The 20,057-nt window shown below is 39.5% G+C and overlaps 1 protein-coding gene across 4 annotated transcripts in view; it reads right to left on the reverse strand.

Moving 5' to 3' along the window:
• Positions 1 to 5,246: 5,246 nt before the first annotated feature.
• The window catches only part of POC1A (POC1 centriolar protein A), a 111,092-nt gene continuing 96,281 nt past the window's right edge, over positions 5,247 to 20,057 (reverse strand). For 3 of the 4 annotated variants that reach the window (XM_065551304.1, XM_065551303.1, XM_065551302.1), the window contains 2 exons: positions 19,778 to 19,918; positions 5,247 to 5,534 (listed from right to left, as the gene is read on the reverse strand). In XM_065551304.1, the coding sequence (XP_065407376.1) occupies positions 5,436 to 5,534; positions 19,778 to 19,918 (240 nt within the window). In that variant the 3' untranslated portion in view covers positions 5,247 to 5,435. The remainder of the gene's footprint in view (positions 5,535 to 19,777; positions 19,919 to 20,057) is intronic. The other variant, XR_010589119.1, reaches the window with a different exon arrangement.

A 20,057-nucleotide genomic window follows, 5' to 3' on the forward strand; every position in this document is an offset into this window, starting at 1 on the left:
TGAGGAAGGAATTTAGGAGTGAAAGCCAGCTTGATGTCTCTGCAGTTAGCACGTGGCACCTGGCTACACTGATAATGCACTACACAAGTTAACACAGGCAACACCTTGTCCTATTACTGCCTCACCTACCTACATACAGCGGATGACTTCACAGAAAGGTGGGAAGCAGTGACCTTGTCCTCTAACTAGGGTTCCATGGGGATCCTATTCCCTGAATGTACAAAGCGAAGTGGTGAGACCACTCAGATTTCCAGAGACCCTTTTCACTTGCTGTTTCAGCAGAGTGATGGAATTTCCCCCTCCATTAAGAATAAAAATATGGTATCAGGAAAGTCATGCTCCATGGTAAATTGCAGGAGTGTGCACCAAGGCCCATTTTTAGCTTTCCAGTAAAGGCTATGTGAGTGTGACAATGGAAACTTTCCTGAGCGCAGCAGACTAAGTGTTTTCATAGGCCCACGCTGGGGGAAGTCTGAATGGAACAGCTCCCAGACAGCTGTTAAGAAAATACTCACCGAGGGAGTGTAGAAGGGAAGTGAAGCAATGCTAAACCTCATCCAGGCAGCTATTCTGCAACATATGGAATTAACCCTTCCAGCAGGCAAACCAGCACAATTACCAAAAGATGCTGCTGCTCCTCCACTGTGATGCAGGCTGGCAAAACAATTTAGACCCGCTGCTTATTTGCCATTTTCAGAAACACACACTGATGTGGCCTGCTAACAGTTTAGCCATACCAAGAGTCACTGTGCTCTTCACTGAAGCTGCATTAACAACATGGAAGTGAATTATTGGCGGTGTGAAAAATGCCCGCAAGGAGTAGAAATGGCAAACGGGCGCAGAAGCGATAGGATTCTGGGCACAACTCACCATACTAATTTAGCCTGGTTGTTTTTGTGACAACGCAGGATCCATGGGATTCCCAGCATGCACTGCACTACTGAAGAGGAGGATGTTTATGTCCTAAATGATGTACGGAGCGTAAAGTAGTTTGGAGTGCTGCTAGGGAAAGGCCCCATGGTTTAGTGAACATCCAGAGTGCAACTGTCTCCAAAACATTCCAGTCTGAAAAATCCTAAGTGACAGGAGCCAGTCATTCCAGCCAAGGTAAAGCGAATGCCAGAGAGGTGGGAAATTTGTAACTACACACTGATGGCTTAATTTGCTGCAGTTAGAAAGATGAACCAAAGTATGCTAAAAATCTACTTGAACAGAATATTGGTTCTCTCCCCCTTTAACAAACATACTGTATTTAGATCTATCATTAGCTCTTCTATAGCGCTCAAAGCACATTACAAAAGTTGCGTGTCATTATCCCTCTTTTAGAGACTGGGAAACTGAGTCACAGAGATAAGGAGATTCCTCCATGATGACCGTTTTGTTTCGCAGCTGGGAACACAACCCAGACCTTATGGCTCACAATCCCGCATGCTATCGACAGCACCAAGCTGGCCCCACGCAAGACAGCGGTTGGTTGGGTTCTGTTTTTTTCCCCCCAACACCTGGATTCATGTGAGCCATCCATGTTCTTCACTTCAAATCAGAGCTGTGTGGAACAAAGGTAACAAAATAAATCATCCCGTTGGAAATTCACTTGGCATAGGGTGACCTTTTCTAAAACCTGGAGAAAAATTGCACCTCTGCCTTCTTAGCACCACAACGTGGCTAATTCAAGTTCCTTATGCTTTCAAAAGCAGTTTAATTTTAACGCAGATGTAACTTTTTTTTTTTTTTTTTAATTATTAAGAGACCAAGAAAATGTGTGATTTGTACCGCCAGACTGGTGAGGACAAGCACAGCTTCTCCATAGTTCTGAGTTTAATCTTATTTTTTAGTTAGCTGACGGATGTCTGGTTATGACACTGCAGCTAGAGGTAATTTCTGCTGGGCACCCAGCCTCTAACCCAGAACAATCAGCATCATAGTGCTCTGTGCTTTTACCTACTTAGTTATGAGCTAAACTGTGGAATTGGCGCTCCAATTCCAGCTCCCAGACAGGAAGGAAAGTGGGCAGTGCTTGAAGATTCTTGCGTTTTCACAGATCATGCTTATGTTTAACATGCTCCATACCCAGAGCAGCCAAAAATCCATTTGCTGCAGCCTTCAGGCATATGTAGCTCCCCTAGGGACCAATCTCGGCACAAAGAACTGTTGCTAAAAGTTTAGTGAGGTCATATGTCTGGCAAACTTAATGGCAACAAATTAAACTACTTTTTTAAGAACTTGGCTTAGGGTTTGCCTTGGAGATCCAAACCAAAATCCTTAACCCCTGGTTGTCCTCCCAGGAGTCACCCAGAGCAAAATCAGCAAAACCGAGCCCTTTTCAGACTGTATAGATGTACATTTTGGAATAAAATTACAACCCACTCCCCCCCTCACTCATCTATTCAATTTCTTCCTGAAGTAGTAGTTTTGCAAAATGATCATTGCAGATTGTCCAGTGCCATGAAAACGAGAAATTTAGAAGTGAGAGAAGATTTAAATCACTTGGGGGGGGGGAGGGGAGAGTATTTTGTTCTAGGTTCTGTTAAGATACTTTGTCAGTCTTTCTGAGATCACAGAAACCTGTAGCTACATTAGTAACGTGAAATGTGGAATTTCCAAAACCACCTAAGTGAATTAAGAGGGCAAAAAGAAGAACAGGAGTACTTGTGGCACCTTAAAGACTAACAAATTTATTAGAGCATAAGCTTTCGTGGACTACAGCCCACTTCTTCGGATGCATAAGAGGGCAATTCTCATTGAAGATCCATGGCACTTGTGTTCCTAACTTGAGAATACAACCTCTAATTCTCAGGAGAATAATTAGAAATGTATTGATCAAGAACATTTTTGGTTGAAAGTTGAAATTATATATATAATTAGACACGTCTACATCATTATTAACCATTTAATTCAGTTGTAATATACTTGTGTGTGTGTGTGTGTGTGTGTGTATATTTTTATACACACACACACACACACAAATGAGCATCTTTGAAATTAGTTCACCTTAAAAACTAAAAGGAAAAGGATCTACATTGAATGTTATACCCAAATTGCTTTTATTGAAAGCTTCCGTAAAAAGTACTATACAAAATGCTTACGTCTCCAAGACATTACTATATTTACACTATTAAGAGCAATACAAAGCTATATTTTATAAAGTTTTAGATTTCAATTTTCTCTTAAGTGCTTTTCATCTAACTTAACTAAAGAGCGTTCCAAGACATTTGGATTCAACTGATAAGATCCAATTACAAGTTCTCATTCCATGAAACCACTTTTTATTTTAATCATTTCTGCCAATCAAATTAGATCAGTTTAGGGATAGCCCTCCTCCTTTAAAATCAGATTTTCCTTGTTTTAATTTTTCTCTTTCTCCATCAATGAAAATGATATAATGACTTCACAACAGAAAGCCACTGAAAGCTTCTAGAAAGAGCATTTAAAAAATGGCTATTAGGGGAAAAAATATCACTGGATCGATTCCAGTAGATGAATCTAAGTGAAAATAATGATTTCTCAGATTCACAGCTTGGAAATGGAGAAAATAAGCATTCTTAGTCTGCGGTTATGCAGAAAGAGATTCAAATTCATCAACCAAAGATGCTTGGAAATAAAACAAAGCCACTGGCTGCTTGCAAACCAAAAGGAGTGAAATCTATTATGTAGCTCCAGCTAGGAGTTGGAGATGTGGGAAGCACTTGCATAGGAGGAGATAAGGATCTTTCTGGTGCTGGGAGAGACAGTGAAAAGAGTTTTATCCTGATGGAAATAAGCAGCTCTCAGTCGGATTTAACAAGGTTTCAATAGAATTCAGGGGAACACCGCCTTCCGCAGAAACAGGTGCAAGAAAAGGGCTGGTTTTGCATAGGCCTGTGGGAAGACAGACATGCCAGCCAGGCCTGAGGCAAACTTCCATAATGCCCAGCGCACATCTGGAGATGGCAGGATTTGGAAGCTATGTGGGAGAGGAATGAGGCCGGAAGTCACTGCAACTGAAAGGGTCAGAAATGCAGCAGCTAGGAGGATTTCAGCAACCAGGTGAGGCTGGGGCTCCTGAAGCCCATTTCTCAACATGGGTAGGTAGTAGTGACGAAGCAAGCAGTTATGTGGAGCGAGGTCATAGGTGAATGCTGGGAGGAGTATTAGCAAAGGCTCCTGTGCAGTCACATACTGGACACATGCATAGAGTCCTGACCATAGAGTCTATGGGAGGGAAATATCAACGTGAACTGAAGTGCCATTCCAGCTATAAAATATCAAGATAAAATTGATTTGGGACACTCAGAAAAAGTAAAAGGCTGCGCTAACAGTTCTGCTATTTATCCTCCTCCCCACAACTCCCTTAAGAAAATGAATCAAGGAGAATGTTCCCTGGGACCATATTGTTTCTTACTAGCTGGTGCCTCTTATCTCGCCTTAGGCCCTGCTATTTTCACTCTCTACAAACTGCATAAGAGATGAGTAGATCCTACACACTACAATATCCTCTGTGCAAAGGACATTGAGATTCGCTCTTCATCAAATTCCGTAGGAGCCATTTGGGACTTGGATGATGCAGAACCTTCTAGAAGCATGAGTCACATTCTCTGCTTGATGCTTGCTATTGTTTTAGAATAGAGGTGCACGTCCACTATTTGGGCATTCTTTGCCTGTGAGCAAACCCCCCAGCACGCACACAGACACCTCAACTATAGATCAGTAAATCTGGTACAGCACTTTCCAGATGCTTCACATTCCCCATTGCTCAGATTAACTAGTTTAGCTCAGCAGCAGCTCTGAGAAGTTAGGATCTTCCCTTCCCCTATACTCCACATACAATACTTATGCTCTCAACAGAGCTGGCGCTAGGCATAAGCAGACTTCGGGCTTGTACACACTAGTGCTTACTTCGGCATAACTTATGTCGCTCAGGGGTGTGAATAAGCCACACTCCTGAGTGACCTAAGCTACTCCACCTTCCTGAGCAGCAGTAATGATGCCGATGTGAGAGCTCTCCCCCATCGGCATACAGCATCTGCTCTAGCAGCGCTACCGCGGCGCAGCTACATGCATACAGCTGTGCTGCTGGAGTGATTCTAGTATAGACTAGTGCTAACTAATTGCTTAGGGTCCCGAGCAACTCATAGGGGCCCCCTATTTTCAAATTTTATTATGTATTGTGGAGACAAAAAATATTCCTGCTTAGGGCCCCCCCATGGGCTAGCACTGCCTCTGCTCAATGGGGATTTAACTCAAAGGATCACAAATTGTTAGCTGTGTTTAGTGAAATAAGAATTTTATTCTTACAGTAACAAAAAAGTGTATTTACAGATGCCATTGGCTGTACATTTTATTTTAATAAAATAAGTGATTCCATCTGTTAAAAATGATTCACCCAAAGTATCAGAAACACACAAACAAAACCCCAAGCCTCCAGACAATTCCGGCTTTATCAGCCTCTCGTGGAATCAATTCCCTTTACTGTGCATGAGCTTCTGCTGATTCTCAAGACACTCCTTCAGCTTGTCTTCAGTCAGTGTCAGTCTCTGCTCCAGAATGGAAACAGTCTACAAAGGGAAATAATAAAATAAAGAGTGCTCCTGAGTGATATATGAAGATAAGCCACATGCTGTACGTTTACTGCTTAGCACAGCTGCTAAATATAACGTATCACAAGCTATTCCAGGGCTATACTCCACAATCAGAATTTCCGAAGAGGCTTCAAGCTCAGCAACTTCTATTGAGGATAATGGGAGCTGCCGAGCTCAGTTGAAAACCTGGCCCTAGTTATGGGTGCTGAGCACTTTCAAAGCATGGGCCCAGCTTTCCTCTTCACTCCCTCCCTCCTTTTGGTGGAGTGTTGTCTCCTTTTACATATAGGCAATTTCTGCTTCTAAAAGGCCAAATACCAGAGAGCTCATGTAATAGGTGTACACTTTAAACTCCTGACATACAGGTGCTTTGAGTAGTTATTCCCTTTTTTGGCCTGTTGTCTTTGATTTCATGTCTTAGTTCCAATTCTTTTCTCCTTTCCTGATTGCTGTGTCAGTTAGCTTAGAGAAGGGCTGCTGATTTATGACAAACAGACCAGAAATTAAATGACAGGCAAAAAAACCTCGACAAGTCTAGAGTAGGCACAATTGCAAAAACAATGGTAAATATTCTTAGATATGCTTTGTGACCTTACACTCCATATTCTTTAAGAAATATGCTTATGATATGGATATGACATAACATATACTTTATGTAAGATATCACTGGAAAGGTTATGATTTACTGAATGTGATTATCCAATCTGTATGCCTGTGTCATTTCTGTATCTGAAATTAGGAATATTGACTATCTGTATTTCAAATGTGTTACTTTGGGTGTCACCCCCAACTAGCCCTTCGGGTACAACAATGGAAAAGCCAGACAGGACTAATGGGCCATTAGCAAAGACAATGGACTGTGAAAGGGCTTAGTCTTCTTGTGGACACTCCGGACAGCCTCGGAGTAATGGCTGCCACAGCCCTGCAGAGACATGGGTCTGAGTAACCTGGTACTAGACCCACCCCTTGGAATGCCAGTGTTCTTCCACTGGGAGACAAAGGGTTCCTACCATACACAACAACTATATATGGCATGGGAGTGGCATCATCATGGTTCTCCTCTTCCTCCCCACCCAAAGAGACACTGAAAAACACCTGAGAGCAAGAACTGAACTGAGGGGAGAAGGGTTGAACCGAGGCTGGGAGGGCGTCCAGTCTGTGAGTGGAAATACCTGAAGTCTCAAGCTGTAGGCCAGTGCAGCTGCCTTTCAAGACTTTCTGTAATCTACCTGTGACAATATTTAGGATGAGAAATTATATTTTGTAACCTGTTTCTTTAGTGAATCAAACTTAGTTTGGGTGTTTTTATTTGCTTAGTAATCTGTTCTGTTTGCTACCCCTTTAACCACTTAAAATCTGCCTTTTATAGTTAATAAGATTTGTTTAGTTTCTTATTAAATCCAATTTCTGTAATTTCTAACTCGGGGGGCAAGTTGTAGTACATATCTTCCTCCACATTGAGGGAGGAGGCAAATTTATTAGCTTGCGTTGTATAGATTTCTCCACAGCGCACGACAATATACCTTTGGGTCTGCACTCCAAGGGAGGTGGACACCTAAGTGCTGGGGCAAGTCCCTTAAGCTGAGGCTTCCCAGAGCTGATCTCAGTGTCTGTCGTTTTGCAGTTGGGTGTGGCCCTGCCTGTGTGTGTGCTAGAGGAGACTTAATAGTCTGGCTCAGCAAGACAGGGTAAAGGGGGCCCACGCTGGCAGAACAGGTGGGCTCAGTGGTATCCCAGCACATCAGGTGGCATCTTAAAGGGGGGCAACCCATCACATGCTTATCTTAAGGTTGTATTTGTGCTGATTATGCCTTATAAATACGATCACCGCTAGCTCTTTCTCATAGCTCTAAAATCTAGATACAAACACGCAAAGTATGCAGGAAGCATATTTTAAATTACATGGAGATAAAATTTTCTGCTGGAAGTAATTTATTGATTACTTTGAAGTAATCAAAGGTAGTCAGCAAGGTAAAAGTGCATTTCAAGGACACTGGAGCAGTTGGTAATATTGAAACAGATACAGAAAGCATTAAATATAATCAATATTTAATCACTAAAACACAATAATTTCACATTTTTACTAGGGCTGTCAATTAATCGCAGTTAAGTCACACGATTAACAAAAAAATTAATCGCAGTATTAATCGCACTGTTAAACAATAGAGTACCAATTGAAATGTATTAAATATTTTGGATGTTTTTCTACATTTTCACATATTGTATTCTGTGTTGCAATTGAAATCAAACTGTATATTTTTTTATTATGAATATTTGCACTGTAAAAATGAAAAACAAAAGAAAAAGTATTTTTCAATTCACCTAATACAAGTACTGTAGTGCAATCTCTTTGTTGGGAAGGTGCAATTTAGAAATGTAGATTTTCTTTTTGTTACATAACTGCACTCAACAACAAAACAATGTAAAACTTCAGAGCCTACAAGTCCACTCAGTCCTACTTTTTGTTCAGCCAATTGCTAAGACAGACAAGTTTGTTTGCATTTACAGGGGGAGGGATAGCTCAGTGCTTTGAGCATTGGCCTGCTAAACCCAGGGTTGTGAGTTCAATCCTTGAGGGGGCCATTTAGGGAATTGGGGTAAAAATCTCTCTGGGGATTGGCCCTGCTTTGAGCAGGGAGTTAGACTAAATGACCTCCTGAGGTCCCTTCCAACTCTGATATTCTATGATTCTACAGGAGATAATGCTGCCCCCTTCTTATTTACGTGACCAGACAATGAGAACAGGCATTTACATGGCACTTTTGTAGCCGACATTGCAAGGTATTTACGTGCCAGATATGCTAAACATTCGTATGCCGCTTCATGCTTCGGCCACCATTCCAGAGGACATGCTTCCATGCTGATGACGCTCATTAAAAAAATAATGTGTTAATTAAATTTGACACTGAACTCCTTGGGGGAGACTTGTATGTCCCCTGCTCTGTTTTATCCACATTCAGCCATATATTTTGTGTTATAGTAGTCTCGGATGATGACCCAGCACATGTTCATTTTAAGGACACTTTCACAGCAGATTTCACAAAACACAAAGAAGGTATCAATGTGAGATAGCTATCTAAAGATAGCTACAGCACTCGATCCAAGGTTTAAGAATCTGAAGTGCTTCCAAAATCTGAGAGGGACGAGGTGTGAAACATGCTTTCAGAAGTCTTAAAAGAGCAACACTCCGATGCGGAAACTACAGAACCCTAACCACCAAAAAAGAAAATCAACTTTCTGCTGGTGTCATCTGAATCAGATAACAAAAATGAGCATGCATTGGTCCGCACTGCTTTGGATGGTTATCAAGCAGAACCCGTCATCAGCATGGTTACATGCCCACTGGAATGGTGGTTGAAGCATGAAGGGACATATGAATCTTTAGCGCATCTGGCATGTAAATATCTTGTGACGCCAGCTACAACAGTGCCATCAGAATGTCTATTTTCACTTTCAGGTAACATGGTAAACAAGAGGCGGGCAGCATTATGTCCTGCAAATGTAAACAGACTTGTTTGTCTGAGCGATTGGCTGAAGAAATAGGACTGAGTGGACTTGCAGGTTCTAAAATGTACACTGGTTTATTTTTGAATGCAGGTTTTTTTGTACATAATTCTACATTTGAAATTTCAACTTTCATGATAAAGAGATTGCACTACAGTACTTATATTAGGCGAATTGAAAAAATACTATTTCTTTTGGTTTTTTTACAGTGCAAATACTAGTAATCAAAAATAAATATAAAGTGAGCACTTTGTATTCTGTGTTGTAATTTAAATCAATATATTTGAAAATGTAGAAAACATCCAAATAGATGTAAATAAATGCTATTCTACTATTGTTCAACAGTGCGATTAATCGCACAATTAATTGCAATTAATTTTTTTAATCGCTTGACAGCCCTAATTTTTACTTTATCAGTTAAAACCTAAAATGAGAAGCTCTGTTATAAACACTGATAAAACACTCCTCACACAAATGAAACTGGTGTTTATCCAATAAACACTAGAAAAACACCAGAAATGGTTACTAGTATCCAAGGCCTTCTCTACACAGAGCAGTACTGCAGACCATCAGTGGGGTGGGGGGTGATTTCTAAAGTTAGTAATTCTATCAGCTCCTCAATAAACACAGCAGCAGATCTAGACACATTCCTCTGGATAGCTGGAAAGTGGGATCAGTCTAGCCAGATGACTGGTCAATCCAGCAAATCTGTTTTGGCCTGGGTCTGAGGGTGAAATAGATAAAAATATCGAGCAAAGAGTTAATGCCAGGGGCAAGCACAACCCCACTAAGACATCTGCAGGTGGATGCTATGGACATTGTTGGAATTATTTTCCTTACTACCCTCATCGTTAAAGATTTTATAGACAGAATCTGTATTTTTTTAAATTGAGATTTGAAGAATTTACAGCTTGATCTTTTAACTTGAGGAGTTTTCGTTATTTCAAATACAATCTGGATGAAACTTGATTGGCGGTTTTATGATAAGCGGAAGCTAGTACTTTGGACACAGTTTGGAACATGTTACCTTAGAAATGTTTGGCAGAGCATTAGCATGTATTGTATCAAATAGCAAAAGAGTTACTATTCCTACCTCTTAAGATTTTATTCTGCATCACACACATTAATTTATAAAGATATGTTTTCATTGTAGCAAAAGAATTTATCAGAACAGGACACAATGGCAAAAATCTTTTAGTGGAAAAGGAATTAAAGGCATCCTAATAACTTAATATTAGATATGAGGATTTCAAACCAAAAAGCACAAAGGAGACACTGGAATGATTACATTTTGGCATTATGAATACGTTATTTCATTTTCTTCAGTCTTCATAATCTCATAATGATGCTATCAGTATAATAAGGCCAACACAGATGTCTAGACCTAATATAAGAAACAATCCAAGTCCCACAGAATAGAGTTTGTGCTCCATATCCATGCCAACGTTCCTGGTAGTATGTGCCATATGAAAAGCAGTGCTGAAGCACCGGACAAACATCAGGACACAGACTCAGACTCATAGACTTTATGGTCAAAAGGGACCATCATGAACATCTAATCTGACCCCCTGCACATTGCAGGCCACAGAACCTAATCCACTCACTCCTGTAATAAAAAACCCCCTAACCTCTGGCTAAGTTACTGAAGCCCTCAAATCATGATTTAAAGACTTCAAGTTACAGAGACTCCACTATTTACATTAGTTTAAACCTGCAAGTGACCTGTGCCTCGTGGTGCAGAGCAAAGTGAAACCCCCCAAATTATGGCTGAAGTTTTAGGGTATATTACTCCTCATAAGGCCCTCACAATTCTCATGGACACTTATGACAAACATGGCCAAACTGCACTGGTGTTAATCGTGATACATTTATCTGAATCATACATTTATTGTTGAGATTAAGGAGTCACCTGGAAGTATCTACCTGAGCAAGGCCTGCTTTGAGATATTATTTAGGCTTGTTAATGCTATATTGGAGTAGCTAAAGCCTTGCACATGAGTCCCTAGGGAAAGACTGATACATTCCAAACATACAAACTAATCAAAGAAAGGAAAGAAAATATACAAAGTAACTCAAAGCCCCAAAGCCCTGAGGGCTTTTTCATAATTACACCAAGAAAAATGTTTTTTTTAAGATGGGGTGGGCCACATGATTCAATGCCATCAAAACAATGCATGCTGTATTATTGCAAGGTAACAGGTCCTACCTGAAACTCTGAGGGAACTGCATATTGAAGGACCGTAGACTGTAATGTCATATTTTTAACCAAAGTGGCAACATGAGAGTTTGCTTAATTATTCTTTATTGTATTTAAGACACGATCATTTTTAGAGCACTTTAATGGTTAGATTATCTTAATATTACATTGGAGTTTTATTTAAGGACACTGCATGGGATATTTAAGGATGGAAGCTGTTAACTGATTTTTGGTCTCGTCCCCCGTGTGTTATTTGGTGACCTTTCAGACGTTTACACTGTTTTATAGTACACAGAGAAATATATACAATATACTTCTAAAATTATCTATTTTAGTTTAGCCACAAATATATACTGAATATACATAGCTAAATATAGTTCACAGTGATCTAAACACTGACACTTTCACAGTAGCTCTGCAGAATTAGTCATTTTAGAGGCATTCAAACCACTGTAAACTTATTTAGTGTATCAGATTTCTTCTTTGAGCGGACACTGACAACAGCACAGGTTTAAAGTAATAGCTTCTAGAAGCCAAAGTCCCAGTCCTGCAAGATGCTGTGCACCTCGGGCCTAATCCAAAGCCCACTGAAGTCAATGGAAAGATTCCCATTGACTGCAGTGAGAGATTGCATCAGGCCATTTCTGAGAGGTGCCGAGAGCTCCTTCTCATTGAAGGCCAATAGAAGCTGAAGGTCCTCAGCAGCCCAAGGTAGGTGCTCAGCACAGGAGCAGATCTTTGGATTGTATCGTGCAGTGATACTACAGAGAGACACGAGGAGCATAAGTGTGGTATTTAAGCAGTTTTAGAAGGAAAAAACCTTCCACATTTCCAGATTATAAAGGAATCAAAACAAGCATATTTCAGAGAGTTGCTTCCAGCAAACAGTAGCTACAAGAATATAATGCAGAGCACTGTCAATATCCTGCAAAGAAATGAAATATCCCGAATGAGTCTGAGAGCTCAAAGCTATTGTATCATCAAAAGGGAGGACTGAGAATTATGAAAAATAGTATCTTGGTCCTCTAGATGAGGGCAAGATGTCAAAAAGCAACAGCTCCTCCAGTATTTCAGAGGTTTTTCAGACTGAAATGCTTCTTAAAGATATCAAATAAGGAACATAGCATTGAATCAAAACCGATTAATTTAATATTTTCTAAAAGCCTCTCTTCTGATCTCTATTATCCACTGGTGTGTTTGTGTAGTGACAAAGGCACAAGAGCCAAAATTTGCAACTATTTGAAGTCATTAGTGAATTTTACTGAACCACTTGATTGTTCTACACTTAATGCATCTCAGAGAAGGGAAGGGCCATTTCATTCCTTTGCATTGTGTGTTCTGAATAACATTTCTGAATGTAAGTAAGCACAATAATGATTTTGCTTTACTTATTTTAGACTACATACTTTATTTTGAAGAACACTTTCAGTTTGAATTAAACTCATTCCCCCACCGCGTCCAAACTGTGTTTTTATACTAGTGAATTTCATTTAAAAACTTACCCCGCTACAATCACTTCCAGAATAAGTGAAATGATCCTTTAATCTCACACAACCTAGACTGTCCTTAGTTCCTGGTGTGGATTATCTCAGGGCTTTAGGAACTCTTCTAAATTTCACTGTGTTGTTTTCCTCCTGGCTTTAATGCAGGAATAGTTTGGATGCATATGAAACTCTGTTTCCTGTGGGTGGATTCTCTCAGCAATTTATGAATTTTTATGATAACCTGATTCTGAACTCTGTTTTCATTTGGAATAGACACATCTTTCTTCCCACACAAAACAGAAGCTATTTCCCCCAGCAAGTGCCCACTGTGTACTAGTGTTACATATATTTGTCCTACTGATAATGGCAAAGTATATTAACCCTGTATGGTAATCTTTCCAAATTAAGTTTTCCAATTGCAGCTGAGATATTCATTCACTGACCTTCTGCTCTTACAGAGGAATAGTTGAGCTGTAAGTGCAGCTAAGAAAGAGTGTGAGATAGCACACTTTAACACTTACACCTCTACCTCGATAGAACGCTGTCCTCGGGACCCCAAAAAATCTTACCGCGTTATAGGTGAAACCGCGTTATATTGAACTTGCTTTGATCCACCAGAGTGCGCAGCCCTGCCCCCCCCCGGAGTGCTGCTTTACTGCATTATATCCGAATTCATGTTATATCGGGTCGCGTTATATCGAGGTAGCGGTGTATTTGAATACCAGCTCTGCTTTAGTTACATCAAACATATCCTAGAGCAAACGGGTTTTGAATGAAAAAGCTACTCAAAAGAAAACATCTTTGTTGCCTCATAAAAATGTTATGAGAATATTCATTCCAACTCCTCATCTGGACAGATTCGGTATGACTACACTGCAATTAAACACCTGTGGCTGGTTCAGATCAACTGACTTGGGCTCGTGAGGCTCAGGCTACTGTGCTGTTTAACTGCGGTGTAGTTGCTTAGTGGAGCCCAGGCTTGGGACCCTCCCCACTCCACCCTGGACAGGGTCCCACAGCCTATGCTCCAGCCCAAGCTTGAACATTTCCACCGCAATTAAACAAATCCATTGCCTAAGCCCCTCGAGCCCAAGTCAGCTGATGCAGGCCAGCTGTGGGTGTTTAATGCAGCATAAATGCACCCATTGGATTGCCTACTGCATCTTTAAGTTTAGCCCATTTCTGAGAACAGCAAAGATATGAATTTCATGCTGCTACTCAGGAAAATGAAGCCTACAGTTTTTAACTTTTTATCTTTGCAAGTGAAATCTAGGATAATACTCATATTTAGGACGTTTATATATACAAAAATACAAAAATATTTGCAAAATAAATCAAAACTAAAAGTGATTCTAGTTAATATTCTAAATACATAATTCTTGCTTACATATCATCTTAAGACCACTTCATCTACAAAGTAAACAAAGGAAGATGGAGTAACATTTACTCTCAAGTAGAAAAATATAATACTGGTTAAAAACATTTGCACAAACCAAGAGTAAAATATCATAACATGATGCTAACAGGCATAACACGAAGCATCATCATGGACATTAGCTACATCAAATTCACCTACTATGTCATTGCTAAAAGTGGTATGCAGCAGCCACTAGTCCCTTCTCATACAGGTTTCTAGAGTTAGTTGACGTGCTTCACTGAAAAATCAACCCCGCTTCAGTACATCCAGTTGGGCAGGCCATAGCGCCTCTACAGCTTCATCACTTCTACTTCCAGCTGGCATCTGGCAGGAAGAGGCCTCTTAGTAGAATCAAAACAGTCCTACTGTCTCATAAGTAGACAGCACTCCACTTCTTTGTTATAGCTGCTGTCAGTGGAGAGAAGGTACTGACAATTGGTGAGCAGACAACGTAACTTCACAAATTTGCAACATGGAACAAAGAACTGTGCATTGGCCGGAGCACAGTTCTCAACTTTCAGATGACAGTGTTCAACTGGTTCCCTAGTACGAATGATCTTTCAGCATTGCAAAGTCATGAAAAATCTTTTCTCCCCCCGTAAAATACTGTTTAGGATATAACATTATAAATCATTTAAGTGATGGGCTAAGTAAAAAGAGACATTAGAAAATTAATAGGAGATCATTGTGATGTTTGCATAATTTCCAACCAAAGTAGTTTATCACAACTACAATGTGTTCCCCACATTATGTTAATTAAAAGGTTAGAGCTGAGTAAATTCAATGGGAACAAAAGAACATCATGATCACAGTTTTATTCCAACCCTCTCAAGATAGTATATTAGAAATATACTAATGCTCCCTCGATGCTAAACAATTAAAATGCCTGGGAAAACTGGGACAAATGTGCAAATATATAGTATGTGGAAATATCACAGCGGAAACCTGTCTTGTTTTCTTAAATGCGTGGTTCTGCTTATGAAAGTAAAGCTTTTCTAACTGGTGCTATTCAGGCATATTAATTAAACGGTTCATTATAAGATACCAGTAAGAGACATCTAACATACTCCTGGTCTTTTTCCAAGTAGACCCTTTGTGTACCTTTTATTTTACGAAGACACCAGACTTTTTTTTGTTAAGAACCACTTGAAATGAAGTGGCATTTATATACTTTAGAGAGAGGAGTCTTTATATCTGGAATCTGAATTCAAACATGCAGCACCAGTCAAGAGGTAGATCGACACTTCACTGGGCAACGGGCAGCATGCAGATGAGCTGCCACCAGAGCAGCTCAGGAAGAGGACTGTTACTCAGAGTCACAATCTCCTTCCTTGCTTCCTCCTCCTCCCTCCTTCAAACTCTTGCTCTGGATGAAGGGCATTGCCTCAGGGCTACATCCAGCACTGGTCATGTTACCTGATCACCAAGGCTCCTCCCAGTCCCAAACCACCTTTGTGAAAGAGAAGTACTGGTGGCTTCGCAGAGCCTACTTCCCCAAGTGTTGTAACCCATGGTTCATGTAGCCTGCACAAGACAGGAAGAGGCACTTTACACCCCTTTACTCCCTTGCCTGGATACACAAAGCTACTGATGATCTAGGGCCAAGGCCTCAGGGAATGGTAAATTTAACCAAACTCTAATAACATGGCTAGTTATGTCCTCCAGACTTGCAATGATAAAACTCCACAATCCTTTGGAGCACCTGACTCCACAGAAGCACAAATTCAGTCCTTTCTGACCTCCTCTGGCCTCCTATTCTCCACACATGCATCTCCTCTTGCTAATAAGAGTAATTATTTCTACTGTTCCCACCTGCAGCACTCTGAAGTCTTAGTTGTGTGTTGTCTTGTCTCATTCAGCCAAAGTCAGACACTCTAAGGGTACAATACCATCATAGTGCTTGCAGAGTTATGGAATTGTTTAATATCATTAAATGCACAAATCTACTCTCACATAACTATACTGGGTGTACCAAAGGATACAGCCAGTGTCAAGTGAAGATTAAAACATTAACATTAAATTATTTTAGTGTTATTCTGGTGTCGGTACAGCTTGGAAAACTTTTTCCCTAAATGCAGCTATTTTTACCATCTTTTCAGACTTCATTTCCAACTTTATCCTATGTTCTAATTTATTCCTCCTCCACTCTTCTCTCTCTGCTAGGTCTAAAATAACATTTGGAATTTCTGAAGTTACTGAACCTCTTTTTAAAAGGTATGTTTGCATTGCACAGATCTATTTTAAACCCACATATAGTGTTTACTACAGTATTTTCCCTCCTATAAAACACCTGAACAGTAGAAATGGAGCCCATTACACAATAATTAGAATTGTGTATCAGAATTACATAATGAAAGAAAGAATGCATTCCAATCCTACTACTGGTGAAACACACAAATATTGTATGAACTACTAGCTTCCATTTGATTCATATATACAACATTGGAGATGCTAACCAGAACAGTTTGAAATAGATCAGCAGTAGAATCTAAAAGTACTCCCCCTACCTCCCACCCCATAGTTTTCTTGTATTTCTATTGAATAGCATTATGGTTCTTTTAAAAGAAAATGTTTTTTGTTTTTTTACCTCCCTATTTCCACTAAAGATGTAAGTGTTGCAAGATTCAACACATTTAGATAAAACTAGGACTATTTTGACAATCCACCCCAACCTCCACACTTTTCAATCATGTTCATGTTCCTCAGGAGCAGAAGACTGAGTTGGAATGAGAATTAGTGTTGTATATGATATGATACATTCAAATTCTTCTGCATTCTATGAAAGGGCAGGATTTCTTTTTAATATGAGAAACAAGGAAGACAAACCTGTTATATTTATATAAATGCATATAGACTCTTATTTTTATATCCCCCTCAAACAAAAAATACCTTAATTAAAAAACAGGTATGTGCACTTGAATAACCATACCACACGTAACCATTAAGATAGCTATGAACCCACTTGTTAAATTTTCTCACTCAGCCTTTCCAAATCACAACGAGGAATTAATCTTCTTTGTATTATGTCATCAAGATCCACCACCCTGTAATACATGCCTTCTCCCTGCACCTCCACATACAATATTTAATCTTTCCATTCCACATGGTTACCATTAAGAAATTACAATTTTCTAACTGGAGTGATGAACTGGTGTTTTGTTGGAGGTGGTGTTGATTTTTAGTTGCTGGTTATGTTTTGTTATGCTGTGTTGGATTTGGATGTGTTGCATGTTCACGGTGGGGATTAAGTGGTTTATCATTTTAGGAAGCTGGTATTGTAATGTTTAGAGTAGTGCTATTTAAGTGATACTGTAAGTAAGAATAGTGTGTTAAGATTTTTTCAACAGTTAAAATGTTTGTGGTTGGCGTTAAAGAAGTGTGCGGAATTAGTGGAGGCAGGAGTTGTGTGTGATGGATGAGGGTGAGGTAATGTGATTAAGACAAAATTAATGCTTAAAAATTTAAAACACCACACCACAAGACGGGGCTGTGGTGAGACCCAGATATGTGCAAGGGAGAAGCATGGTGGAGAGAAACAGGACAGAAGCTGTTGGGGAACAGGTGGGAACTTGAAGTATGTGGAAGGAGTTAGGGAAAGAGTAGGATTTAAACAGGGGAGGGGACAATGGAGCTACGCTGATTTTACAGGCTGAGGATCTAGAACTGAAGTTAATTCTCTTATGCAAGATAGCGATGCATTCCCCAAACTGAAAAATACTATGTGTAGAATCTACTGACCAGGTTTTTTTTAAAAATATGAATTGAACATATAGATTTCCTTAATTTCCAGAAAATAGTATGCTACTAGACCACCCCTACCATGATCCATGCAGGCTTTCACACTTGTGGAGAAGGAAAGTTTAAAGGACACAAAGAATTTTATTTTAATGTTTGGAACCCCACATGATTGTGAATTCACAGAAAGTGGTCTTAATTTTAGTATATGATTTGTAACCATTGCAAATTTAAATTTTACAGTGCTTTGAAAGCATAAAGTGCTTATATAAAGGACCAAGAATTAATTGTGGCAAAGGTTACTGCTGACATACATTTTAATAGAATAATCTAGATTTGAATTTAGATTTTTATGCTACCCCCTGTGACGCATGACCAGAAAGGGTTAACTGTCCTGCAGGATGAATGACTCAAATTCAACTCTTAAAGACAAATGGAGAGATAATGTTTGTGTTTTTGAGCATTTACATATATATTGGTAGTGGTCAACAATGTAATCAAACAGTCCCTATCTATGCTATATTCTGTTAATTCAGATATCAAAGGGACATAAATGAACTGTAAACATAGGCTGTCCGCTGTATTAATCTCTTTGAAATATATAGCAAATCATCTGCAAATGGTGGAAAAACAGGCAATTGCCTTATGTTAATCTGTGTGAATAATTAAGGGCGATGCTTAGGAAATGAGAGTCTATTGTTTGCCGAGGGACTCCGAGCTGTCAAAGAAGGCCTGAACTATATAAAAATGGGTTGGGTCCTGATCCTATCATCTCAGATCTGCTTAAGCTTTATCAGCGCAAGTTAAAGTCGCAAGATGAGATCCCAGTTAAGCTGGTACTCCCTGGATATGATACTGGACATTGGACTATAACCTATGGACTAAATTCTAAAAGAACTCTTTGTAACTACAAAGCTCATAATCTCTGTTATAAATCTGAAACTCAAGAATTGAACTCATGTCTGTATGTATATTGATCTGTTAACCATACTCTCTCTTTTCTTTTTTAATAAATTTTAGTTAATAAGAACGGGCTGTAAGCATGTATTCGGGTAAGATCTGGAATATTTATTAATATGGAAAGTAATGGGTGTGATCCTTTGGGATTGGTAGAACTTTTTAATGTGATGAAATAAGATTATCATTAATCTTCATCATATCTGACATGGGTAACTAGGTGGAGGCCTGAGGCTGGGTTACTTTAAAGGAACTATGTTTTGGACTTCTAAGTAACCAGTGAGGTATAACAGAAGCTGTTTAGTGCTGGCTTGGTAAATCTAAGTATTGAAATATCCACCAGCTTTGGGGGATGTCTGTCCCATTCTTTGCAGTTCATCCTAATTGAGTGACCTCAGCTGGCTCCCCATGGGACTCCAGTCACACAACCCTACATTATTCTCTAATGAGCTCTAAAGTACTCCCTGAAAAAGTTAAGATTAGCTCCACAAAAGGGGATAAAATATAAGGTGGGATTTTGAAAAGCCATCAGCACTGGCCTAACTCTGCTCTCACTGAAGCCAGTAGAATGTGGCACAATGCATATGCCATACATGTTGAATTCAGTAGCCGTTTGTGTTTTACCATAAAGCAAGATAATAGTAGATGGAGATGGGATTATATTTAAATTACAGGTTTTGTGGACTGTAAACTTCTTTATGTCCTTCCAATACTTATAAAAAAACAACATTTTAAGGATATTGTGACAACTTTTTAGATAATTCAGAAATTTGACACTCTCCATCATTCTACAGAGATTTACCAATAAGCTTCTGAGTTTTGAGACTATTCACATTTTTACTTTAAGGATCTATTTCAAAAAGTCCATATTTCACTTGATGACAGAAGATGACCTATTATCATGAGCCTATAAAGCACTTCATACCTGAGTAAGAACATCTAACTGTCCCACAATATGCTCTAGGGTATCTGCAAGACTCGTCTCCTCCTCTTGCTGGTGCTGGTTCCTGGCAGATTCTTGTGTTTTGTTTTTCTTAGGAGGATCACCACAATCCATTTCTGATTGCTAGGAAAACAAAGAGACACTATATGTTAGTATAATGCAAGCAACAGAAGTATTTCTGCCTCAGGGATAGGTTGCAGTGAAGTATGATCTGTCCTGGAGAACTGAATCTGTGCTATGAAAAGGGACTGATGGTGTTGAA

The sequence above is a fragment of the Chrysemys picta genome, chromosome 7 (assembly GCF_011386835.1).
Source record: "Chrysemys picta bellii isolate R12L10 chromosome 7, ASM1138683v2, whole genome shotgun sequence".
NCBI lineage: Eukaryota > Metazoa > Chordata > Testudines > Emydidae > Chrysemys > Chrysemys picta.